Consider the following 27519-nt stretch of genomic DNA (forward strand, 5'->3'; position numbering starts at 1 on the left):
CTGTCTGCAAATTTAAAAAAAAAAAATTTGTTTTGTGCTGCCAAGCTGACAAGGCCCGGCAGCGTTTAAAAAAAAAATTTACTACTACCGGGTAGTGTCAGACTTTAAAAAAAAAAAAAACCTCTTTTGCTGTCGGACTGACATAGTTTTATATGTACTCATTGTCAGATCCATACATGTCCGACTTTTCTTTTTTTCATCGATATTCTGAGTAATTAGCCGGTTTTAGCATTATGATGAAGTTGAACCACTATTGTTGTTGTGACACATAATTTTGTTTCGAAACTTAATAAGGATACAAAGCACATTATAGCTTTATTATTATCATGAGATTTCTGATATATATGCTAACCATTTTAAAGCTCTATCATTATCATTATCATTGTCATTGCTATATAAAAAGTATGAACGCTTGGTATTAGGGAGTTTTTGTTATCTCTAAATTACCCTCATGTCTTGTAATTAGAATTATTGCATTTTAATGTGGCACTAATTAAAAGAAATAAAACACTCCAATTGATTACATTTTAATAGTATTGGTAATTATAATTAAAATTTTTTTATTAAAAACTATTTACCTACCCTTGGACTCCCATCTCCTCTTATTATATGTATCAAAATTTCTTAATTGAAGCATGAAAAATTTCTCATTAGTCATTGGTTGAGATTGTTAAAAAAAATCAATTTCAAAAAATAGATACTCTTTAAAAAATGGAGAAACATACAAGGACAAGAAAACCCTTATTCATCTGTATATCTTCATACAAATATTACAAGTAAATTTTATAATTATGCACTTTTTACCAATATGAAAAATTTTTCATGTTGCACCCAATGGAATTTCAATATACAAAAAATGATGACACATTTATAACTGAAATAACAGTATTAAACTACAAAAAAAGAAATCTAAAATAGCACCATACAAAACCACTATTATCATTAATAGCAACCGATCAAAACAAGAAAAACTGGAAAAAATTTGAAAACTATTTATAAAATGACATAAAGTAAATAGAAAATGAATTAAAAAGCTAAAATACAATTCAAATAATACCAAAGACAACATCCAAATCACTGATATCTAGGGAAAGACAAACATTGTTATTAACAATAATATAGTAGTGCTTCATTTGTATTGATTTGAGCAAACCAAATCCATCCATCAAGTCAGAAACCATCTCCAATGATAAAATAAGAATTATAATAAGAGTAAATATAAAATAAAGAATGATAAAATGAAAATGATATCCATATTGTTTTGGTGATGTCCAAAATACCCTTATTTTTCTAATGATTACATATATTTATTGTATTGCAATATTAGTGAATAATGGAAGCGGTTATGAAATGAAAAGCTTTAAAATTAAGTAAATTTCATTTACGGTGACAATTGTAATTAGACAGATTTAGTGCATTCCAATAATTGATAAATAATGATAGCAGTTATGGATTAAAAGTTGGCAATTAAAAACTAAAACACTGCAATATACAAAAACTCAATATTAAAATTATTAATTAGCCACAATTCTCATTCCAATTTCATGATCATAAAAAAAAACTAATATTAGAACAAAAAATAATGTGCTCATATGAAAAAAGTAAACTTGTTGCTCTTTCTTCGCATTGGATTGTGCTAAAAACATGAATAAAAGAAAAGGAAAATAGAAAAACTCCAACTATCTCTATCTATAAAATTTCAATTGGTAGAATGTACAAGTAAAAAAATTTTACGTGGTGGATCATTTATACTCCATTATTGACAAAAATAAAATTAACATAATACAAAGAATTCAAATTACATGTATGTTTATTTTTCTAACTTAATTATATTCTTCGTTTATAAAAAATTGTGATGATTGTGGTTTATACGCAATAGAATCATGAATATACAATAATTTTGGTAAAACATGATATTATTAATATTTGATATGTTAGAGTTCAAGCTATAAATCAAAAAGTATTTGGTTCATGATTTCAAATGCAATCCTAGGGGATATGTCAAGTACATTGGAATGTTTTCTATCTCTTTTCATTTAATAAAATTTTTAAAAGTAACTAGCTTAAAAAAATAAATAACATAAAAATACTATATTATGATATTGATGATCAAAATTTCATAAAAAATTTTTAGTAACTAAAAAATAATATATTTTAAAATATTACAATTACGTGCAAAGCATGTGAACTGTTACTAGTTATTATAGGATTCCTGATATAGGTGTGTGCGCGCAACGGTGGAGCCACATTGAGTCTGAGTCTTGAGTGCAGGCAATTGCTTCCCCTCAACTCTTGGAAAATTACAAAATGAAAAAGAAAACTTCCAAGTCTTTCAATATTTCTTTAGAACTGCCCCTCCTCCCCCCTTAACATTTTCAACATTGTTCCTTTCCGGCAAATTGTCCCCCTAAAAAATCTAAAACAACTTCAAATGTTTATTATTTTGTATTTTACGATTCATAATCATGTTACAAGATTGTGAGTAAAATCTATCAATTTTTAAACCAAATTATTCACATAATCAATATTTTAGTATCACTTCATTATCATATTTTTCACTGTAAAAAAAAAAAAGAGAAGAAAACAACATATTTGTATAACTGTGATTGTAGTGCATTACAAACATATTTTTTTGCCCCCCCTGATCCCGGGTCTTGATTCTGTCACTGTGTCTGATATAGTAGAGACAGGGGTCACCAATCTGCTTGCTTAATTTTCCAATTACTGGTAGGTTACCAGGCAAGGAGGCTGTAACGGACCACTCAAGTCTACAACTTGGGAGGTATGTCCTTTCAGCATTTGCCATCCAAATTAATCTGGTGAATGATTGAACAACTAGAGGCAATATCACGCATTGACTACCATAACACAGGTTAGACGAAAAACTTCTGATTATTGGTAAATACATTGATGTTTGAAATCAGACGACCTGTTATAATCAACAGCCAAACAAGAATGTGCTATCAAGACTCCAGAATTTGTGAACATAGCTCTATACAGTATTCAAATATTAATTGCTGTATATCTTTGATCTATAATATCAGCATACATATTTGTGCTGCAAAAGAAGAAGTTGGTATTCATTGAAAATGGTCGAAGGATAAAGTTCAATGTGAAATTCTGCAAAAATACTACTGCTATTTTTATTCAACCAGCGCCACTGCTATTTTCTCTGTCTTGATATACAAAACTTTCATCACAAGTTTTTTTTTTCCAATCATATTATTTCAGCATAATTGCCACACGACAAGTGACATGAATCAAGTGTGATTCAGAGTTAGGAAATAAGCACAAAATGCACTAGACTTCTTAGTTCACTCAGAGAATGAATATATATAAATATATACATTGATCCCTGTGAAAATGTAGGGTATTTCACTACTCATCTGCAGTCCAGGGCCAAAAAAAAAAAGAGAAAAAAAGAATGTATCAATCTCGAAGAAATGCAGTCCCAGTTCTGCTGGTGCTAATGGTCACCATGGCAGGTTTCCTGGTGCAGGAAACCAAGGGGAGTCCTTGTGTAAGCACTTTCTTCTCTGCCCTTGTTCAGCTGATTCCATGTAGGGCAGCAGTTGCTCCATTGAGTCCCTACCAACCAAACGAGGCTTGCTGTGTTGCCCTCAAAGCTCTAGGACAGCCCTGTTTATGTGTACTTATCAATGGTCCTCCGATTTCAGGGGTCGATCGCAGCCTGGCCATGCAGCTTCCTGAAAAATGCGCTGCCAACTTTGAACCATGTAACCTTTTTTAGAATCCATGATCATCTTTATTCCAATTGCTTCCATAAAATTAAAATCATGCCAAGCAAATTCTATCTTATAGATAAACTTTTGCTTCTTGTTTTTTTTTTTTTTTTTGGTGGGACAATGAAATAATAAAGGTTGATATAATTTCCTTTGTGCAGGTGAGATTTCAAAGTGAGAGTTCTCGCTAGAGGCCGGGAAGAATAAACGTAGACACAAATAAATGGGGATCAAGAAGGGTTTGTTTTCGTCTTGTATCATCTTATTTCCAGGGTTAGTTTAGTTAGTCAAGGTAGGCTTTTTCAGTCATTGAAGAAGTGTACTAAATCATAAAGGATTATCCTAGGTATCTACAAATATTAGGCTTCTACAAGTCATATTTATCATATGAATTTCTACTTCTAAGTTCTTTAGCAAACTGCAAAGGAAATTTCATCAGCACCATGCCATTTTCCAAGTTTGTTTACAACGTAGTAACTCTTTTATGTTTGCCTAATTTCCAGCTTCTTGTTCAATAAACTGAGTGGAGAAGAGGATCAGCCAGTTGCAAAGCAAAAATAGCACTAGTAAAAGAACTCTTACTGGTTTTGACCACCTATAATATATCTTCCTCCAATTGTTTTATGGGCTCTAACCAGCTCTTGCTTCTTGCCTCTAATTTAGACCAGAAAACATTTGTAGGCTCTTTTTCTTAACAACAGTAAACACATACTTATCAGCTTACAAGAACGTCAAGACTGTGCTCTAGGCTTGACATATCATGGCATCATTGGACCTTTCGGTATCCTTCATGAGGTTGACTTGCTACCCAATTTGCTCTTGATACAATTATAACCAGCCCTATTGCAACTTAATTACAAGTGCATGCTCAATTATTCCTAAGTTGGAGGAAAAAAAAAGGGTTTCTGACATAAAAATTTCTGCAGTTAGGGAATGAGTCTGGGATGATGAGATAACCCCTGATAAATATAATTTCTCAATAAAAAAAAAGGGATTTTGTAGGACTGAATAAGGTAATTAATTTGGAGCTCATTAAATGATGTGGAATACTATCCAAAGAATAACATGACCTAAGAGTTTAAAATGCTCAACTTTTTTTGTTTTTTTGGTTGACTGCATTCCTACCATGGGATATATTTATTCAATAAAAAAGTTTTCCCCCTGTACTCGTATGAGGAATGAAGGAACGAAGAGACTTCTAAGAAATTTGACTTTTCGAACTGGCGATCTAGTCAAAGTAAACGCCAGAGAAATCAAGCTTAGCAAAACCTATCAGCCAGCTGAAAAATCAAAAGTGAAGTAGATCCGAGGCAGACCACAGCCAAACAGAGAATTCACCTACAGTGAAGGAAGAGATTTTGTCTATCCTACCTTGGCTCAGTTTGTAATTTGCCATATTATCTTTTGTGCGAGCCCAAAATCCAAAAAAGCCACAACAACCTCTCTAAGTCAAGCAATGGTTGAAGAACAGAGATCACAACGTTATACCATTTTTCTTGCTATCCTGCTTCTATTTTCCTCATCAATATCTCCGAGCGCCCAAAACGTGAATGATAATTCAATTGCCTATCTTCCCGCTTCGTGGACCCATCAGGACTATGATTCCATGATGACACCCATCCTCCAGAGAGAAAGCGATGGACCAAGTTATGTGTGCGGCTTTTACTGTAACTCAGGAGATGGTGATGGTGGATGCCTCTTTGGAGTCCTCATTGCCCAAGGTCCGCTCAATACTGGCGGATATCTGCGGTCCTCAGAATTAGTCTGGTCTGCTAACAGGAATAATCTTGTTCAGAGTAATGCAAAGTTGCAACTAAAAGAAGATGGAGATCTGGTCTTCGCAAACATTGACGGCACCTTAATATGGTCCAGCAATACGCGAGGAAAGTCTGTTTCAGGCTTAAACTTGACAGAAATGGGAAACCTGGTGCTATTTGGCCCAAACAATGAATCCATTTGGCAGTCTTTTGATCATCCCACCGACTCACTACTGCTGGGACAAAAGCTGGCTCCCGGGCAGAAGCTGACAGCTAGTGTTTCCGCATCCAATTGGAGTGAAGGTCGGCTTTCTCTTGCTGTTGGCTCTGATGGCTTGCCAGCTTATATAGAGTCTGATCCACCTCAAAGATACTATGCGTCTGGCATCAATAGTTATCCCTATTATGAGTTCAGGAACGGAAGGTTCAATGACTTTACAATTCCTCCAGCATCAGTAGCTCAATTCATGAAGTTTGGGCCCGAGGGGCATTTAAAAGTATATCAGTGGGGAGCAGTGGGTGAATTTGTAGAGGTTATTGATCTTTTGAACCCATATGTTGGTGATTGTGGATACCCTATGGTGTGCGGCAAATATGGGGTCTGTTCAAAAGGGCAATGCGGTTGTATTGAAACAACCAATGGCCAGGAGAGCTATTTCAGCCAAATAATGTTCAGACAACCCGATCTTGGATGTTCACTAATCACTCCAATTTCTTGTGATCACTCCCAAGATCATACTCTTCTAGAGCTAAATAATACATCTTACTTTGCATCTGATTCAGGCTCAGACACCATAAGGACAGTAATGGAGGACTGCAAAAGTAAATGTCTAAGTAGCTGTTCATGCAAAGCAGCTGTGTTTTATCATGATAGATATCTATGGGATACAGGCGATTGCCGTGTGATAAACGAAGTTTTTTCTATTATTAACGATGAGAATTATATCGGAGATAATACAACTCTTCTCGTTAAGGTGCAAAATGCCAACAAGTCAAGGCGTAAAACAATTATACTGGCATCAACATCTGGGGCTTTCTTTGGTGTGGTATGTTTAATCGGCTCTTGCCTGGTCCTTTTCAGGAGGATATTCAACGAAGCAGATGAAATTGAGGGGGATTTTCTGAACCAGGTACCAGGAATGCCTATAAGATATTCTTATGAGAACTTGAAAGCAATGACAGAAGATTTCAAGAAAAGACTTGGGGAAGGAGGATTCGGTTCCGTTTATGAAGGGGCACTACATAATGGTACAAAGATAGCAGTCAAGTGTCTTGATGGTTTTGCTCAACTGAAGGACTCGTTTTTAGCGGAAGTGCAGATAATTGGTAGCATCCACCATGCTAACTTGATAAAACTTACTGGTTTTTGTTTTGAGAATTCTCACTGCCTTTTGGTTTACGAACATATGGCTAATGGTTCTTTGGATAGATGGATTTTTGGTGAAATGCGAAGCTATTCTCTTGCATGGAGGACTAGGAGAAAAATCATCTCAGACATTGCCAAGGGATTAGCTTATCTCCACGAAGATTGCAGTCGGAGAGTAATTCATTTTGACATCAAACCCCAAAACATCCTTTTTGATGAAAATTTCAATGCAAAAGTCGCTGATTTTGGGTTGTCAAAGCTGATTGACAAGGACCAAAGCAGAGTTGTTACAAGGATGAGAGGAACACCAGGTTATCTGGCTCCTGAATGGTTGAGCTCCACTGTCACAGAAAAAGTGGACGTCTATAGCTTTGGCATTGTGATGTTGGAAATCCTTTGTGGACGAAAGAACTTTGATTCCTCAAAGATTGAGGAAGACAGGCATTTGCTCAGTATTTTCAAGAGAAAAGCTGAAGAAGAAAGACTTGAGGACATGGTTGACAGGAAAAGTGGTGATATGCTGATCCACGTTGAGGAAGCTGTGGAGATGATGAGGATTGCTGCATGGTGTCTGCAGGGAAATTTCAACAACAGGCCTTCCATGTCTTTAGTAGTCAAGGCACTGGAAGGTTTGGTAGTAGCTGAAACCAATCTGGACTATGACTTCACGAATTCATCCACAGTTAGGACAGAGGCAGCTGGTGATCAAGGACAGGTAGCTGTTTATGTTGGTAGTCCAATATTGCCATCAACTTTATCCGGGCCAAGGTAGATGCAAAACTCACAATTTTTACGTTCGGTAGTCTCTAAAATCCCAACAAATAAGGTTCAAGTCCCAGAATTTGTAGTCTGAGATTATGTCAGTATATGTATGTCTTGCCGCCCTGTATTGCTGAATTATTCCACCCTGAGTGCGTTGGCTTTTTCCTGAGAAATGCAAGTCCCTATGCATAATAATCAATAATCATGATCTTACAATTCATCTGCAAAAGGCATTTCTTGTTTTGTTTTTGAGGGAATATCCAAAAGATATATAGACATCTGCAGGCCTCCCAATCCCAAAAACATCAACACAGTTATGCGTTATTACTATGAGATAAAACCAGTCTTATATGGAGTACAGAGATCATTTTGATCTTTAAAGCAACATGTGTTTCTGCAGTAAATTGATACGGTAGATATTCGTTTGTGTGTATGTGCTCAAAAGTTACACATCGGAGAGTTACTTCTCCGATTGATTTCAGAAAGAATAGAGCATTTTCAAACAAAAAAAAAAAAAATGCGAGTGCTACATTTTCAACGAGCAACATAAATCCAAGAGTCAAGACAGCATAAAACGTTCTCAACTTTGCTGCTATGATCATAGTTATTAAACCCAACCCGGGAAGGAACCCGGCGAAGGGAGTGGGTCAACGGGTTACTGGTTCAACCGGTGGGTGAGTAGTTGAACCGGTGGGTCACTAAATATATTTAAATATTATATTTCATAATTTTTTATATAAGATATATGATATAAATTGTAATAAATAATGCCATAGTAAAAGCTCATTTAATTTAATTTGCTATAAAATAATTAATTCATATAAGAATCAATTAAATATAAAGTTATTTAGTAATACACCAAATTTCAAGTGTAAAATTTTATCTATATTTAGTGTAATAATGTAGCTTATTTATGAATTTTAAGTGTAAAAATTATTAAATTAATATTTATCTTTGAAATGAATTATGTAATGTGTTATTTTTGAAATTCATTTTATAAATTATAGAGTTTGGAGGGTACTAATTTTTATTAAAAGATTTCAAATAAATTTATTTTAGAGAAAAGAAAGATAGAATTGAAAAAACATATATATATTATAATAAAGATCTTTTATTAACAAATTTCGAAGTAGCCTAGTGGTAAGCTTTGATTATTGATTGGTGGAGGTCCAAAGTTCGAGCTTTGATTATTGATTGGTGGAGGTCCAAAGTTCGAGCTTTGACAAAGGCAATAAAATTTTTTCACAAAAAACGGGCCGGGAACGGTCCGTGGACAAACCCGGCCGGGTTTCCGGGTTAGCCCGGTCCGATCGCCGGGCCGTTGACTAGTCAACGGTTTCGTAGCCCAAACGATCTAATTACCAAAAACGGGCCGGGAACGGTCCGTGGACAAACCCGGCCGGGTTTTCAGGTTAGCCCGGTCCGATCGCCGGGCCGTTGACTAGTCAACGGTTCCGTAGTCCAAACGATCTAATTTAAGACTCGGCCCGGCCCAATAGCCGGTTCACCGGTTCGAATGCCGGGCCGGGCCGGGTTTAATAACTATGGCTATGACTATGACTCGGGCTCAAAGATTCAAAGTCCTTAAAAAAGTGTATACTACTCCCATAACCACGATGAACTGATCAGTAAAAGAGTAACAGATTATTGATTGTGTGTTAAATTGGTGCGTTTACTGTCTCTCCATTTCTTTCACCAGCTCCTAAAGCTAGGGGTGCAGACGAATCGAGCGATTCGATTCAAGTTCGACTCGAGATCGATCAATATCGAGCTCGAGTTGGCCGAGTCAAACTCGAGCTTAAAATATTAAACTCGTTAGACTCGCGAGCTCAAGTGTGTGTGTGTGTGTGTATATATATATTATTTTTTGTTTTAATCATAAAATTACATATATATCCTTAATATTTTATTATTGACTAAGAAAAAATATTATTTTATTTTTTTAAAAAAATAAAATAATTATTTTTATTTTTTCGAGCTTGAACTTCAAAATTGTCAGCTCGTTGAGCTCGAACTCAAGTTCGAATTCGATAAACTAAGTTAAGACTCGGCTTGATTAGATCAAAGTTCGACTCGACTCGATTTGTTTGGAACCCTATCTAAAGCAAATTTCGGAAAAGGTACATACATGTCATGTAAGTAATTGGTAATTTTGGCTCTCTGGCTTCTAGGATTACAAAGATTTATTGAATACTATAAATTCCACAAGTTAGAAAGAAAGCTTTAGTTGGTTCATCAATCCATTAAGAAAAACAGGCTCAATCCTTTTTACGGAAAAGTAGAAATGAGGGAAAGAAAGCTATACTGCTGAGGAGGCTCGTGCAACTGCTTGGTCAAAGGGAACAATGAAACGATCTATAAGCCCTGGTAATTACCCAATAAGTTTTTTTTTTTTTTTTTTTTTGCGTGTAGAAATGACAGATTCGATTAGGTCAACAAATCCTGTCTAATCATTATTATTATAAGTTAACCACAGCCAAGAAATTTCCAAGCCACATTGTAGTAAAAGTAAAAGTCATGGACAAACTAATTAGCAATGCTGCCCACCACATAAGGCTTGACTTGACATTCTCTGCCCATCTCGAATGCAAGTCTATTCTCACTGGCATAATCCCTCCTTACCTCCATTTCTAACATGTCAAATTAATCTGAGAACTCTATACTGCCTTTCAAGCAACTCTCTTGGAAGGAATTAGCATTTTCGTTGGGAGATCTCCACCCCCATCACACACCAAATTGAATACCCCAGTTAAGAAGCTAGAAATGGCATTTGCCAAAACCAATATACTAACTAAAGTTCTGCTAAGCAATGTCATGACGTAAATACGTACAAACACCTTGTATATATATATATATATATAGAGAGAGAGAGAGAGAGAGAGAGAGAGAGCCTACCTTAGACACTGGGACTTGAATTACCAGTGGTTTTCTTGGATGTCAATTCTGCTACATCACAAATATGAAAGAATGTCGAGATGTCAGCAACTTGAATTCATCACCGCATTTAAAGCAACACATACCATTACCAACTGTAACTATATATTCCCTAATAGCTTCAAATTATTAATTTCAATTCCTCATGAGAAAAGGGATGTTGGCTATTGAGAATGAAATATTAGGTACTATAATTTTTCCCAAGCATCAACTCGACATTATATGAAGGCAGTGGATGGAAAAATGATAAGCGTTAGCAAACAACATGGTCTAAGGGTTTGTTTGATAACATTAAAAAATGATGAATCTGAATTTTTTCAAACATTCAGATGTTTTGAGTATTTGATAAATGAAAATCCATTTGCTGAACTTGTTAAATAGTGCTGAACTTGTATGTATTTTTTTCAGCACAAGAATCCTAACTGAATGCTTAATTCTGATAATAATCAATAGACTTACTTCACTTACCTTATCTTATCTACCAAATCTACCCTTGTTTATTAATTATATTCAAAATTCTTATATAATTAAACAATCTAATATTCTCTATCTAATGATTTTCTATTTCTCTTTTCTCCCTTTCGAATGACTTTCACTTCTTTTCTATACTCCTCATATAATATAATTCATCTTTTATATTAATTTGATTTAAAAATAAATATTGTCATTTTCATACCTAATTTTTAGCTAATTAAATCACAGGTTCTATTTCTTTTTTGGGTGAAAAGATATAAGGGCACAATTGTCAAATTTAACTTATTAAGCATTCACTTATAAATATTTATCAAATAGTATAAATAGGTTTAGCATTAAAATTCAGACATTCATATATTTATTTTCAGTGCTTAAAATTCAGCAAATTAATTGTCTCAGTATTCAGATTTCAGAATTCAGACTTCAGAATTCAGATTCAATTTTATCAAACGGAACCTAAGGTATCATAGAAATTCAGAGCAAAGTTCATAATTCTACCTAGCTAGGCATTTAGTTCAAATTTAACACTTGATGTCAAAGGTTGACGAATATATTTTTTATGGGGGTTCAATTCAAGTTCCAATTTATATAGGATGGAGGATATCTATAAAAACCAGCTGACATTTCAGTATTTATTTGGTATAATGGTAGTTTGCAAATGATTATTGAAATTCGGTTCCTGAATTCTTAATTATCGGACAAATCACTTAATTTTATATGTTAATGATATACTATATTTATTATATACCTACTAATCTACTTACGAAGAGCGTAATAACTTAGAAAAAGAAAAATAATAACTTATAACTCATGCTGCTATAAAATTAAATCCATCAAAGATTTTACGTAGAATGGGATCCCATTCATGTACCATCAGAAATATTAGAATGTTGGATAATTTCTTATATGGCATATGGTTTGTAATCTTGTTAATTAGACATTAAGAATATGTAACTTTAGAAACACTTTATTAGGATATCAACCATGCACTTCTTTGATTATACGTCACACTATACTTCTCCAATCTACACCCGAAAATCCTATATAAAACTCTGGATATTACCAAATATCTGGCTGAAATAAAATAACTGAATTTCAAATTACCAAAATAAAGCTGAGACAGTATTTGAAAATAGGTTTCATAGGGAAAAAAAAAATCTCTACCAAATTTAGAATTACGGGTCGATGAACCTCTCTAATATATATATATTTTTTGCACAAAACCACTACGTGCATTATCACTACTATTATTTTGTTTGGTATGCTTTACTGTCTGAAGAACAAAAGAGATTGTTCAACCAACAATAAAATAAAGCAAGGTAGGCCAGAAAAACTCAAGACCATAGAGCTTCAGGACAGGCTAGATACTAAGGTATAGCAGTTTCATGCATCAAAGAGATTTTAGTTTGCAAGAAATTAATTGGTCCTGGTTTGTTTATCAGTTCGAAATGTTTGCTGAATTACATATTTTCTTATAAAGTCGTGTATGATATTGTGTTCCAATTGCGAGACAAGTTAGTTACTCGACCAAAAGCCAAAAAAAATTGGCATGGCTCCTTAAGCAACAAGGGAAAGCATGTGCACAATCAGAGTTTCGTAGCTTAATACTATAAATTTTGTAATACTATTTTATAATCTTACTTCCATTGTGAACTCTATAATACAAATGCAAATGCCAAAATAAAATACTCTAAAATAAAAAAATCTTATTACAAAAATGATCAAAGGAAATACCATCTAACCACGTACAGCACACTACAATATTTTTCCAGTAATATTACATGTGCTTTGCACGTGATTATATTTTTCTAATTTTTTTATATTTTTTGTACTAAAGTTTTTATAAAATGTTGATTGTTAATACCATAATATTTTTCCTTTCTGTTAATTATAGAGTACATTACATGTCTGTGTACAAAGAAAGTGTGGTAAGTTATGATATAGTATTTGTTGTCAACATATATTTCTATATTTAGTTCTCAAGAATAATAATCAAAGGTGTAACTAATTTTGTATAGTTTTCAAAATATATACACAATCCCCTATGGTTAATATATAATTTCAACTTTACATAGTGGTATTTTTGACATTTTAGTTGACTCCATTATAGAATGCAAATTCTGTCACTTTAACATTTTAGTCCAAATTATGAGGAGGTTATGCAAAACTTTTGAAATCACAGAAGGGTTATACAGAACAAAGCTAAACCATAGGGGGTAAAGTAAAATTTACCCTTAATATAATGCTCCTATCTAAACTGTCAATTAATTTCTATAATTCCTACAACTTCTCGATGTGAATATGGGGACAATAAAGTGGTGGTGTTAATCATTAATTGAGTCATTCATGCAATATAAAATGGCTTAAATTAAGATTTGGTGAAGAATAAAATTAAAAAAAAAAAAACTTTTTCAAGTTGCATGAGCAAGAAGAACCAATTATGAAAAGGGAAAATATTATTGGATTGGCATTGAAAGTTGGTTATGTTGGTAAAGCAAAAGAAGGTATAGATTCATAACTTCAACTTACATACACTTGAGAGTGCTCCTAAAGAATGTTAAGATCTTTTCTTAATCTTGCTTAAGTTTTTTATGAAAATATACAGAGCATAGGCTTAAGAAATTTTTTAACTCTTGCATTGATTTTAAATGTCACAACTTCCAATTGATTCGATCTGGAGTTGGAAGAAGGACTTAGTCCATGATCTCTTTCACAATGGCTACATATGAGCATGTTTTAACAAATATTTCGTTAAGTTTGATTTCATGCATTGGTTTGATAAATCATAACAAGATTTTCTCTTATTACTATGGCAGCTCTAGTAATATAGTAAAATATACATTAATTTAGTTAACCTTCCATCTTTAGATTTTTTGTACGCTAGAATATAGTATAAATTTTTTGTTTTTAATATGCAATAAACATTTTGTATAACCGGCAATTACTTCATTTGTATTACGTTAAGAATCAAAATTTTGAGAGAAATTTGGTACATAAAAAATGTTATATCTCGAGAAAATGTATTTTTGAGCACGTGATTATGATCATAACAAATCAATCATTAAAATTGTAAATGATATGCAATATCTTTAGTAGTATTGTATATAAATTATTATCATAGTTTATTTCTGCACATATTTGCATAGTTAGTTGATTGATATCATAGTATTACAATATTTATCATTGATAGTATAATTAATGATAGCATTCTTTTTTAATATAATTATTTATGTTATTGTTTAAACTATCTTATTTTATTGATAATATTATTTAAGACATATTCATAATATATTATTCATCATTAAGATATTTCTTATTTTAGTAGTATTGTTTCATATTTATATAAAGCATATACAACTACGCAAATTGCTCATGGTCTTATTATAAAGATTTTTCATGGCAATAAAGTGTTTTTTCTTTCTTGCATGCTGTTTGTTTTGCCCTAGAGCATGTATACTTTGGTTGGCTATTTAATATTTTACCATTGTTTTGAGCAAGAAATTTTAAGCACAAGAAATAATTGGAGATGAAGTGTAAGGTCGGTAAATAGTTTTCAACGAGAGAAATTTTCTTCTTAATCTTAATTACTAACATTATTGAAACAATTGGTAACATTTCAGCTTTTATTCTAATTATAAACATTATTGAGTCAATTGGTAAACTTTCATTCATTTTATTATTTTTTTCATTCATTTTATTACTACCTTCCTTCCTGCTTTTTGTAAATGGCAAATTAAGCCACTTTCAAAAACCTAACTTGGAGTAATTTTGAAAGTTCGTTTGAAGCGGGTTCATTGAGATATGTTGAAAGGGACTTGACTTGAACTATGATGATGTGTTACTGGATAACTTTCTTGAATGGAGTTGTTGGTCGTGCTAGTTACTTGCCGATATGAACTAATTTTTTGATATGTAGAAAGCCTTTGGTTATTTGGTAGAAGATTATTTCTGCATGGCTTTGTTAGGTGTTGAGATGGTCTTAACTTCATTCTTTTGTAATTGATACAAAATATTGCAAGTAGAATAGGGTTCGAATTAGGATAATGAGATAGTATTGATACCGAATTTAGAGAGTAGAATAAGATTCGAAACAAAATATTGAGACAAAAGATCCTAAGCGAATGAAGATGCGAGAAAAGCATCAATTTGAAGGAAAGGAAGAAAATTAGAAAATGTATGAGAGGGACATGTTACACGACACATGATTCAAGATGCTATTTCAGCTAAAATAAACCTCAACACTTAATGTTAAACTCCCTTTTCCGATAATAAGAAGCAGTCCCACACGACTGAGATTTGGCTATATTCACCGGAATATGATTTGCATGTTTTTAAGGTTTTCAAGATTATATGACATCAATAATCATCAGTAGCACTGTTGACTATTACCAACTACTCTCGAATCCCTTGGCCTGCATTTTAAAAATTTAGGGCTTTCTGAAATGTTTCGCAAGCATGTGCGTTGGCATCCGTTTAAACCAATGGTGGTTCAGTTCCCCTCCTTGGTACCATTGGGTCACCCCCCCTTCCCATAGCATAGAGTAGTAATATGTCTATCGTGTCCCAAAAAAAAAAAGACTCAATACTCTTGACTATATATGATCAATGGCGGAGCCAATGGGACTGAGGGCCGAGGTAGGCCTGTCAACGGGTTGAAATTCATTATTTCAGGCCCGGACTCGACATACTATATCGGATCCGGATTCAACCCATTTATCCGACGGGTCTTCTATTCTATATTCCGAATCCGACGGGTCTCGGATCCGAGTCATGTCTACCTGAAAAAATCTATCAAAGCTTACAATTTCTAACAAAAATGAGAAAAAAATATATTTGTAAACTAATTACTAACTAATACAAAAAAAAAACTAAATAAGAAAAGAAATCAAATTGACCTTACTCAAATACATCACCCTAATCAAATTATATTAATAAATATATATTTTAAATTATTAATCCATTTATATTTGGATCCGGGTCGAATACATATCAGAGTATATATTCCGTATCCGACCCGTATTTTTGTTTGACAAAACAAATTCGGATCCGAGTAACGGAATTAAATCCCTACCCGTTCCCGTAATAATTTGACGGATCCGGATCCGGATCCGGGTCCGGGGGTCTACGCCGAGGGAGGCAGCCAGCCGTTCCCCAAGTCCTAATATTTCCTTTAGGCCTCTAGAAAATTTTGGAGTTTCTATTGAAAGTCTTTATTTTCACCCCCAAAATTTTGATGAAATTTCATTTCTCCCCTCTACCTAGCTTTTGTTTTATTAAAAAAAAAAAATTAATGGGACTTTTACTTGACAAGCTAGGACGATTGATAGTACGGGCGGGGTACGTTCCACGGTAATAAATATTTCAGAGATGCATATTACAATTAATTAAGCCTTTTCTGTATTCTTGGTCAAAATGTCACTTGTGTTTGTATTGATATCAGATATTCTTTACAGATCATTTACAAAAAAGAAAATTAAGCCTATTTTTATTTGGTACAAAATACTACCTATTTTGAAATGGTTTTTAAAAGAGAATCTAAAACGAAAGAGGAAGATGCACCCCCATTATTGCTGGCGGAAGATAGCCCTGTTGATCTTTATGATGTTAGCCATATGGATGGATTCAACGTTCCTATTTCACAGCTGGATTGTCCAACAGTAATGTGCCCCTACAACAGCCCTGGAATCAAATATGTTCACGAGAATTGGAAGTTTGCATGTAAAAGTGCATGCCATGCTTTTGGTAAACCTGAATATTTGTTGGAGAGTACACCAGCCCTGGAAAGTGCAAGCCTACAGAAAATATTCTCAAGTGTTCAAAGACTAGTGCTTAAAGCTTTTTTTTTTTTTTTTTTTATGATGATCCACCAACTACTTTTACGTGCAATGGAGCTGATTTCGCCATTATTTTTTGCTGAAAAAGATTTGGAAGTCCAAAAATTTATCTTTCACTTACACGAGGATCCTCTGTTCATTATATCTGTCTATTAATAAGTAGAACTATATAATTTTACATTGAACAGAAAAAATAGACAGACATAATGGACAAAGGATCCCATCTGATGATTCCGTGGTCCTCATGGACAGCACTTGGAAAGTACCAGCTCTGCAATTACCCAATTCATCTGTGGCACATTTCGCTTGCTTCAATAACGATCACAAGCACACTCACCTACCAAAAAAGTTGTAGCAAATTCTGACTAATATTCTAGTAAGTTAAATAATTAGTTCGAGATCTAAGGGCAATTTTGCAGTTAATAACATGTAAAGATTGTCTTCTTGTGCTGCGGGATTCTTCTGATTGTTCTACAACTATATATTCCTATAAATATGGCTCTGTTTACTCGGTCATCATTTTATCACAGCAAGATGAGCTACAACAATTCAGCATTTTATTCTGCATGAGAACTAAAGGGCATGATGCACAAGCTGTACAGTTTAACGAGTTTGTCGATTTTCCCTTCCTCTCGTGACTCAACAGTTTCACTGAATTCAATCAGCCAAGTAGTTAACCCTTTTTCTTTATAAATAGGGCTCCTGATTCTTTTTTAATCATGTCTTCTCCGGCTTTATTTTCTTCACCACTCTTGTAACACTCATGGCTTTAGGGCGCCTCTGCTTTGTCCTACTCTTCTCCTATTTAGGTAATTTACCGGTTCGACTCCACAGCCATTTCATTTTTTTTTTGAATTGATGTTAAAAGAAACTCTCTCTATCCTGATCCTTTTTTTTTTTTTTTTTTGGATTTTTGTACTCTTCCAGGAGCTGATGCAAAATTATTTACTTTCAGAAATGATTGTGAGGTCACACTATGGCCAGGGATCTTAGCAAATGCAGGAAAACCCCAGCTAGCCAACGGTGGTTTCCGCCTACCTCCACATTCTGCTGCAACCATCTTTGCACCTACTGGATGGGCCGGCCGCTTCTGGGCACGTAGCCAATGCACCTTTGACGAAACCGGCAACGGAAAGTGCGCCACCGGTGACTGCGGCGGAGCCTTACGATGTAACGGCGCGGGTGGTGTACCGCCAGCAACGCTTGCTGAGTTCAGCCTTGATAACCCCAAGGATTTCTATGACATTAGCCTTGTGGATGGATTCAACATCCCGATCTCTATAGTCCCTTCTCTGACAAATTGTTCCGGGGCAGAATGTACTGCAGACTTGAACAGGCAATGTCGACCAGAACTGCAAGTTACATCAGATGGGAAGGTGGTTGCATGCAAAAGTGCATGCCTTGCTTTTGGTAAACCTGAATTCTGTTGTGCAGGAAGCTACAGTAACCCAAATACGTGCAAGCCTTCAGTGTATTCTAAAGAGTTCAAAGCTGCCTGCCCAACAGCTTATTCCTATGCTTTTGATGATCCAACCAGTACTTTTACCTGCCAAGGAGCTGATTACTCTATAATTTTCTGCTGATTACAAGGGGAAAGGTGATGGAAATTACTGCAGCAACGCTATCACCCTTCTGAAAAGAAACACATATATCATAACAGGAAAGGAAATCATGGTCACAGGTGACTCGAGAAGATTGATAAATTTTATTTACCTTTTCATCCATTAAGTGGGTTTATTTGATGCATGTCGCCCATAATTATTATAGAGGATCAGTAAGTTTCGCACAAAATTTTACCTTAATCATTGCAAGGACAACATAACGATATTTCTTATACTGATCATTTGACGTTTGGTAGGAGTATTACTTGTTCTGAACTTGCTCTGAATCAAATTGATTACCAGGATAATTTGTATGTCCAAATTTTTATCGACAAGACGGTCTGCTTACTTCGTACAAATAAGCACCATCATAGAGTATTGATGGAGATTATGTTTTCCCAGAAAAAAAGATAGAGCCTGCAGTCTTTAGAAAGCACCATATTTGTGAAATGCATTAAACTAGCATACTTATGCCCGACAACAGAGTTTTCAAATAAGCCCGGAACATACAGGAAAAATTAATGCACAGACTCTGGTAGAAAGCTGCTCATACAATCGCCCACCACGAACAGCATTGTCAACATAGGTCACAAGGACGTATTTATTATACAGCAAGCAGAGATGAATGCATTTGTACTTGATTTAAGCTTCAGTTCACTCAAAATAACAAGTGTTGCGCTCTAAATTTGAGGTGAGGACTCTTCTCGGCTTCACTTTTTTGCAAGACCCGAAAGCATCAAGGTTTATTTAGAATATCCGAGCAACACCAACACTATTAGATGACAACGAGTTCTGGAAAATGAGGGGAAAACTGACCTCTCATATAGTGGGATCTGTAATTCACTCAGCAGCATCTCCTTGGAAGAATTACCTGTTGAGATTTTTCAAAAAGACGTGCGCTTAATCCTAGCATGCACTACAGAGAGATGTATATGGTGTGTGTTTGTATGTGTCTAGACAGTTAGACGGAATCCTTGCTTCATAGTGTAAAGAGATATATTTCCCATGAAAGGGTTCTCTCATGAAGATCCACAACAGCTGTACTTTGTTCCCCCTGGTACAGGCTCCTGGCTAGGGACAACTATCTTGGTTCCCGTGAGAAGAGCTGATTTTCCTTCTGATTCTGCTTCCTCATTTGCGACAAGCGATTTCTTGCTGACAATTCGATATATCTCTGTTAGAACTGTAATGAATGCAGGTTCGACGTTAGTTGCTTCCAGTGCTGAGGTTTCCATGAAGTATAAGTTTTCCTTCTGGGCAAACTCTTTAGCATCGTCAGTGGATACATCACGAAGACTCTCAAGGTCAGTCTTGTTGCCTACAAGCATGATAACGATATTTTTATCAGCATGGCCCCGCAGTTCCTCTAACCACCTAGCAACATGATCAAATGATTGACGCTTGGTAATGTCGTAAACCAGCATAGCCCCCACTGCACCTCTATAATATGCACTTGTTACTGCACGATATCTGAGGTAACCATAAGGAACAATTGATCAAATTGACTGACTAATCAGATGTAACATAAAATGAGGTGAAAAGAATATAGGGGTTAGGGAGAAGAAACTGAAGTCCATCAGTAAAGTAGCGAACTTCTAGATCTATTTAATGCATTGAGAGATATAAGTCAAAACAGGAATTAAAGAAAAATATAAAAATCTAGTAACAATTTTATATGACTTGACAAATTGGTCCTCAAGAGATCTTGAGTCTGATGTCTCTGGCCGCCAGGGATCTTAGAAAACGGATTCAATCACAAATATCAAAATTTAACAAAACTAACAAAGACATAAAATCATTGAATGTGCACACGGTAGTTTAAATCAAAATATGAAGCCTCAACAGATCCTGCATATTGAACCACTTCTTTTCCATTGCCCAAACTTCCCAACCCCACCATATCCTTGTGCTTATTACCATGAAAGAAGATACTCAAACCTTAACAAGGCAAAGCTCAATGGATAGCATTACTGCAAGACAACAATAAGAGGCACCAATCAACTTTTATTTCCGTACCTCAGCAACAATTATATGTTGCTCAGTTGCTTTGGTGCACTCTCACATACACATACACAACGGACAAATCTTTTTTAAATTTTGGGCCACTTGGCAAATATAAAATCTAATATCAACTTTTCTTCAATATCCAATCCTACAGCAGCTAGCTGCTATCCATTTCAATTTGGAACTTTTAGATAAATCACATAGTTAACAGTTCAATAATTTCTTTCACTTACACTGTGGATACAAAAACTCTTTTGCATCAGAACCTTATCTTGATGTGATAAAATCAGTATATCATGCAGCAACTCCTTCTAAGAAGTTAACCATCAAGGTTCAAAGTCAGGTAAATCACAACTTAATAAGATACAATGATGGATACCAGGAGATTTATTTGCAATCATTGCAGAATATTACTGAACAGTGTGAATCCCAAAGACTATGAACTGTGTGAATCCAGCAATTTAACAATAAAAGAATAAGGGGTTATTTATCAAAAGTTGATGTGCTTATTAGAAATTAAAATATATATATTCTTCGTTCTATTGGCGCTCCCAGATATTGTTCCTTCTCTCTGCGTTCTTTTTTTCCCAAAATCCCTCCACTCCTCACTCTCCTTCTCCCCTTCTCCTGCTCCATCAATTCTCTATGCGTAGAGAAAGAACAAAGTAAAATAATAGCCACAAAAGCAGATCACGTGCCCCACCGCTCCAGCCTCTTTCACTCCTTAATAATTCCCTCTCCACCACGGCTGTCAATGGTGAACAACCAGTGAAGAAGAACTCATCGTCATCAGCAGTAGAAGTAAACCTATTAGTACGTCAAAATAAGGATACCAACAAGCAAAAAGTGCAGGGAAAGAATCAAAAGAGGAGGTTGGCAAGTAATAAAATGATTACAAAACTAGAACTAGTGCTACTGGCAATGGCTCTTGGTGGCTGCGTATCAAAAGTGAATTCGTTGTTTGATTGGAAAAATTGGAGAAGAGACTTGAGGAAAAGGAGAGTGAAGAGTTAAGAAGGGCAGTGGATAATGTTTTGGGCTGCAGAGTGTTGAATTTTTTTATTTTTTATTTATTTATTTTTTGGCGGGGGAGAGGGGGTGGAAGTCATAGAAAAAGAAGTTGAAAGAAGAAGGTGATCCCTAGAAATCAATTTTAAAGTCTAATTCTCAGAAACAAACTTTAAAGTAGACTTCTCAGAAATCAATTTCGTTATCCTGGGATTACAAATAAAACCAACAACATTTCTTTAATTTGCAATAAGAATATCAATATTTGGATAATAACCCAAATAATAATAATAATCATGATATGTGGTAGATTATTTCCTCACCAAATAAGAAACCTGATCACCGAAAAGGGCATAATCTGTCATATCTTTTAACAGTTTTATTCAAATTCTAGCAGAATTAACATTCAAAACTCTAGCAGTTTGACCCATGGAATCCATAATTCAGCAGAAGTGAGCTTCGCAAGACAGTCGAAGTGTTATTTGAAAATGAACTTCTCTAGATCATCACGTTGAATCAAAAGCAACTTATCCATCACATTCAAAATACAAGCAATCACTCTCCTTAAATAATTATTGCTTAAAGTTCTCAAAGAACTCTTTTAAAAAAGACCAGTTATTGTGATCCAAAAAAAAAATTCTTGGAAGACACAAATATCCATGATATGAATTATTAGAATCTACAAGCTACCAGATAGCAATCAGAGTTAAATCATTTCAAAAGGCATAAACAACAGGAACTCAGACCCAAATTCATCATTCTAGCATATCATGGTGAAGCCAACTTTCTGCACCATAAGCAGAGCAATTAATTATAACATGCTATTTACATAGTGGTGGTAAATAATAAGGAAAGAAAGTGATGCTATTGCACTCTCACGATCACATTCTCATGCAGTGTAGCTCCAAATATTCTATCTCACCAAAGAATTTAAGCTCTGGGCAAACATGTTCACCCCATGTCTTAATCACCTCGTCTCTATCTTTGAAGGTGGGGAACCTTCTCTGTTATTTAGTTTGTACAAACAAACAGAGAATCTGACAATGTATACAGAATTGACTCTTTGAATAACTAACAACTATGATAAATAAGCTACATAAACACAGCCCTCCACAGCTCGAATCAAATACCAGCTTTCTCATGATTAATAGTCATTAGTTCAGTTCCAAAATCCCAGGTTCACAACAGAACTACTGACACTCTTTCCACTCCAAAAGGCTATCCTAACCTGAAATTTTGAAACACATACACTACTACTAAATCACGACGGTTAAATTCATGGCATAATGAGCTTCGAAAATCTGACTGCTTTACATCACCCTCTCTCTCTCTCTGTTTAAGAACCTTCCAACTAATAGTTTCTTTTCTTTTATTTTTTCCCTCATACAACATCGTATTCTTAATTAAACACGAAGCACTTGCTGGAGCTCTATTTGACAGAGTAGGAAAAAGCATGACAGGCTAAAGCAAACTATTAGCTCATCTAAATTACAAATCTAATACTACTGGAATCTCAAACCCGCAACATCACACTCAAATTACTAGTAATCGAAATAGAACGAAATAAAAGAAATACCAGAGAATTACACAAAAATCATTTCAGATCACACAACTAAACCTTCATTCGCAGTTTTCACACACAAGCAACAGCAAACAACTTCACTAAATCTGAAATGAATAACGGCTAATATAAGATATCTACAAGTACCTTTCTTGGCCGGCGGTGTCCCAAATCTGAGCTTTGACGGTTTTGTGATCGATTACGACAGTCCGCGTCTGGAATTCGACCCCGATTGTGGCCTTGGAATCGAGACTAAACTCGTTTCTGGAGAACCGAGCTAGCAGCTGCGACTTGCCGACGGAAGAGTCCCCAATCAGTACTATTTTGAACACATAATCAATTTTCTGATTCAGATTTGCTCCACCACCTCCGCCGTACAAATTCGACATCTTCCTCTTTCTCCTGCTCCTGCTCCCGCTCCTCCTTACTCTTGATCAACAAAACTATACCAAATACTGCTAAAAGAAAAGAAGTAAAAAGGGAGGTTTAGGATTTAAGGGAGAGACGACCGGAACAGTTTCGAGAAGGAAACAAATGGGAAATGGAGAAAGCAGAGCAGATGACTATTTTTTATTTATTTTGTGATTAAATCGGGGTTGACTCAGTAGTGAGTAGACGAGTTGAACATGGCTGATGGCTCATCCTTTTTACCTTCTTTTGTTTTTCTTTTGTTGGTAACGAAAACGGCTTTTCTGCGCGCCACCAAGCTGTTTTTTATTTGTCTCCTTTTTTCCCATTTAATTATATTCTTCTTTTAATTATATTCTTTTCTTTGTTATTTGTAAGGTATACAAATGAACAGTCGACACATGTTGACTCAGTTGATAAATACAGATCATTTAGATAATATAAATTACTTGTGCTACTTGTGATTTCGAGAATATATTTTAATTCATGGTGATGATCAAAATTAAAACTATACAAGCTTTTTCTACACCATAAAAAAAAAAAAAAAAAACAGAGAGAGAGAGAATGAAGGCCTACACTTGAATGTTTAATTTGATTGTTTGGTTCACAAATTTGAAAGTGCATTCACTGTTGGCTTGCCCGAATTGGAGTGCAATTTCAGTGAGTTTCTTTAGAATACATTCTGGATAACTTGAAGTTTTTACATATATTTTCTAAAGCTATATGTTTATTGAATTGAGACCTTGTTTGGGACTTGAGTTTTTTTTTATCAAATTTGTCTGCTACTAGTTTTTTAACAACTTTAACTACAGTAATTCAAAAAAACTTATCAAATTTTTTAACCTACATACTTTAAAATCTAATACACAAAAAACTTTCTTTTTTCTTCTTCTTTCTCCCCCGATCCACCACCACCTTCATCGCCGGCCTTCCCTTTTTTTTTTTTCTTTCCTTTTTCCCTCTCCCCCTCTCCTACCCTCCCCTTCCCCCTTTAACCGATATGTTGGTGCTCCCATCTCTTTTCTTTTTTTTTTCTATCCCTCCCCCTCTCCTCCGCCACCCTCCCCTTTCCCCTAGCTGCGATCTGGTCGCGCAACCAGATCGCAGCCAGTCGCACGACCAAACCACATCTGCGAGCTGGTCAAATGACCAGATTGGGCAAAGGGGGAGGGGGAAGGGGAGGAGAGGGGAGCAGAGAGGGAGAAGAGGGGAAGAGAAAAGGAAAAAAAAAATTTGGACCATGGCTGCTAGTTCTTCAACATCGGAGGCAAAGGTGGCGGGCGAGGGGGAAGGAAGAAGAAGAAGAAGAGAGGAAAGAAAAGAAAAAGGAAAGAAAGAGAAAGAGAAAACGAAAGAAAAAATAGAAAAGAAAAAAAAAGTTTTTCATTTTAAAAAATTTTTCCAAAAATTTCTACAGTAAGTTATAGTAAAGTTTTAGATAAATATCTAAAAAATTTACTTGCCAAACGAGGTCTGAATTTGAGTCAAATTTAAAAAGTTTAACGTCAAAACTAGTTCATGTGCGAGTGATTGGATTATTTGGCCAACCAAAAGTAAACAACACTTACTTAGTCAAGTTTATTTTATATATTGAATGGTCTGAATCCTATTTAGTGTTTTTCCCATGGTTCTTAACTGTTTCTGATTGTATAAAAGTTGATTTTAAAATATTAGAATCAAAAGGCACCAAAATAGAATCTTCAGATTTTTTTTAAATTTAAAAAAACCTAAATCAAGATATGACAAATAATTTAGAACATAATAAAATAATTTTTTTAAAAAAAAAATCAGAATCTTAAATCACATATTTTAAAAATCAATTGAGGACAAGACCATATGAATTCCATGAATATTCCAAAAAGGATTTTGTACACCCCACTTGAGCTTGTCTACTTGATGACAATTCTCCGTCATTCTGAACAAATTAAAGTTGTGATAATTCGATTCCAGGTTGGTAGGGCTTAATAGTGTTGATATTTAAAATTTTATGAATGCTTATAAGAAATAGTTCTGCTGCATAATGATGGTAATTCAAAATAAAGCTAGATATCCTTGAAAAATGTACGAAGATATGATGATAAAGTGTTGTGTCTTTGATGTTGAGTTGTTGACTTACAAAAAAAGTGTTGAACGAAAAAGACTAGCTAGGTAACCCTTTTACTTTCAAAACTCGTATTGAACTCATGTTGTATTTGCAATTTATTTATTTTTTGTTTGTCTAATACTATGTTTTACCAAATTTCTTCAGCTTTTCTCCCTATTTATTTATGAAGCTAACAAAAAGAAAATAATTAATTGATGTCATATATCGAAAACTCGAATAAAAGAAAGTAATGCTGGTAAAAGAGAACATATCAAAATCAATTGGGTTTGTTTGGATTGAGCATTATTTCTCCAATTTTATTTGCTTGCATCATCATTACAATTTTCAATACATCTTTTTATTTTCTCAATTATCTTTTTATCTCACATACGTCACGTCACAACAAGTGCTACAGTAAAAATATCCCAAATAACTTACAATCCAAAAATAAATAAATAGTCTCCTGGCTTTGAATGTAGAGTAGGGCTAATTCCCAATGCGGTGGGATTAGTATATTTATATTAGCCCTATACGAGTAGAGTTTTGTAAACTTGGCCTTTAAATTATAAAGTTGTGTTAATTACATGGTTGGGAAAGAGTTCGAGTTTTTAGCATTTTCAATATTCATTTCAATTTTTTTTTATGTAACACAAGAAATTTTATTAGTGGACTAGACTGCAATCAGCTTGCATAAGATGATTAACAAAATAAAGTAGATGGATAGTGATTTTCGGGCGCGGCTGTCCCGTTCTACAAAAGCTCTCTTTCACCATAAATCAAATTCAAGTCGAGCTCGAATTTTAAAAAATAAAAAAAATTATAAAAATATTAATAAATAATAATTTTTATTAATAAATAATAAAATATTATAATTATATATATAATTTTACTATTAAAATAAAAAATAAAAGATTATATAAAATTGAGTCGGTTCGCGAGTTAATGAGTTAAGAATTTTTGAACTCGAACTCGACTCGAGTTCAATGTTAACCAAACTTGAGTCAAACTTTGAATCGAGTTATTTGCGATCAACTCGAAGCCGCTTGACTGCCGTGCAACCTTAAGAGTGACTAGATAAATTTGGTTTTTTCCTATAAGAGGGAGCTATCTCTGTAGTTTTTAGTTTTCCTTTTTTCAATCAAGTCTTTTATATGGTTCTTTTAATGAAAAATTCTTCTCTCCTAAGATCTCACAGTAAGAGTTTCTTCCATCGTAGATTGTTCTAATAAGAGCTTTATTCTCTCATAGAGTTTTTTCCTTGTGAGAGTTCTTTAATTTTTTTTGTCATTTTATGTTAAATATTAGATTTGGTAGATTTAGTTTCTTATATCTGTAATTTCTTCATTTATCATTATCAGATTTAAATTTCTTCTTTAAAACTGAAACTAGTTTTTATTAGACCTATCTATTGGGAGACATGCACATATCTATTGAATTACAATGATTGATGGAAAGATATGTTAGAGTATCAATATTTCGTTTATTTGCAATGATTTTTCAAATTTGTTTATTTCAGATCTTTATGTATTTGTATCATATTTGATTTGATTTATCTTCTATCACAAGTGTAGGTTATTTGAATGAAATGATCTTCCTATCAGAAAAAGGTCGCAGCATTGGAATAATTCGAATATCTAAGTGGGAAACTATTTTAATTAATCTATAGATTGTAATCTCAAAATTTTAAGGGCCAATGTAACAAAATTGATTTATGAGAGGTCTTTAGGTTGGATCAGCCGTCTGAAGTCAGCTGTGTGAACAAGACTTGGCATGGTATTGGTAGGAGCCGGGAGCCCAAGTCCCATGACTATCCAATTGAGAGAAAAGAAATAGGCCCATCCCCGAACCCGGAAAATTGCACCTTGATGGGTTTAAAAAAAATTTTCGTCAGAAATTTTTTACGTTTTCGTAAACACATTTTTCAATTATCTTTTTACCTCACATGTATCAAATCGCTACGATACATTTTTTCTTAAAAAAAAAA

General features: G+C 34.4%; 3 protein-coding genes and 1 long non-coding RNA gene across 7 annotated transcripts; 3 read left to right on the top strand and 1 right to left on the bottom strand.

Annotated features, from left to right (window-relative positions):
* Window positions 1-3387: 3387 nt before the first annotated feature.
* Window positions 3388-4151, top strand: LOC140035885 (uncharacterized). Its single transcript, XR_011839791.1, has 2 exons — window positions 3388-3737; window positions 3905-4151. It is a non-coding gene; the product is annotated as an uncharacterized lncRNA (long non-coding RNA).
* Window positions 4152-4969: 818 nt separating this feature from the next.
* LOC113727055 (G-type lectin S-receptor-like serine/threonine-protein kinase SD2-5) lies at window positions 4970-7958 on the top strand. Its single transcript, XM_027251027.2, has one exon. The coding sequence runs from the start codon at window positions 5200-5202 to the stop codon at window positions 7636-7638; it is 2439 nt and encodes an 812-aa protein (XP_027106828.2). The 5' UTR covers window positions 4970-5199; the 3' UTR covers window positions 7639-7958.
* Window positions 7959-17405: 9447 nt separating this feature from the next.
* On the bottom strand, window positions 17406-23733 carry LOC113727057 (ras-related protein RGP1). Of its 4 annotated transcripts, none has more exons than XR_011839284.1 (3): window positions 23192-23733; window positions 19288-19941; window positions 17406-18416 (listed from the first exon to the last, which is right to left on the bottom strand). XR_011839284.1 is itself a non-coding variant. In XM_027251029.2 (2 exons), exons 1-2 carry the CDS (start codon window positions 23431-23433, stop codon window positions 19491-19493), a joined length of 693 nt encoding a protein of 230 aa, XP_027106830.1. In that variant the 5' UTR covers window positions 23434-23733; the 3' UTR covers window positions 18979-19490. The 4 variants fall into 4 exon arrangements, 1 of the variants encoding a protein (XP_027106830.1); XR_011839286.1 differs by having other exon boundaries at window positions 17406-18499; XR_011839285.1 differs by having other exon boundaries at window positions 17406-18502.
* On the top strand, window positions 17607-18779 carry LOC113727056 (pathogenesis-related thaumatin-like protein 3.5). The gene is made up of 2 exons (XM_027251028.2): window positions 17607-17679; window positions 17798-18779. Exons 1-2 carry the CDS (start codon window positions 17634-17636, stop codon window positions 18451-18453), a joined length of 702 nt encoding a protein of 233 aa, XP_027106829.1. The 5' UTR covers window positions 17607-17633; the 3' UTR covers window positions 18454-18779.
* Window positions 23734-27519: the final 3786 nt, after the last annotated feature.

Source organism: Coffea arabica, chromosome 2c (assembly GCF_036785885.1).
Source record: "Coffea arabica cultivar ET-39 chromosome 2c, Coffea Arabica ET-39 HiFi, whole genome shotgun sequence".
NCBI lineage: Eukaryota > Viridiplantae > Streptophyta > Magnoliopsida > Gentianales > Rubiaceae > Coffea > Coffea arabica.

Excerpts from the sequence above, each read along its gene's own strand:
- LOC113727055 (XM_027251027.2), top strand. The coding sequence starts at position 5,200 with ATGGTTGAAGAACAGAGATCACAACGTTATACCATTTTTCTTGCTATC.
- LOC113727056 (XM_027251028.2), top strand. The coding sequence starts at position 17,634 with ATGGCTTTAGGGCGCCTCTGCTTTGTCCTACTCTTCTCCTATTTAG. Across the intron at positions 17,680-17,797 it reads CCTACTCTTCTCCTATTTAG|GAGCTGATGCAAAATTATTT; the intron begins GTAATTTACCGG and ends GTACTCTTCCAG.
- LOC113727057 (XM_027251029.2), bottom strand. The coding sequence starts at position 23,433 with ATGTCGAATTTGTACGGCGGAGGTGGTGGAGCAAATCTGAATCAGAAA. Across the intron at positions 19,942-23,191 it reads GACACCGCCGGCCAAGAAAG|ATATCGTGCAGTAACAAGTG; the intron begins GTACTTGTAGAT and ends TGGTTACCTCAG.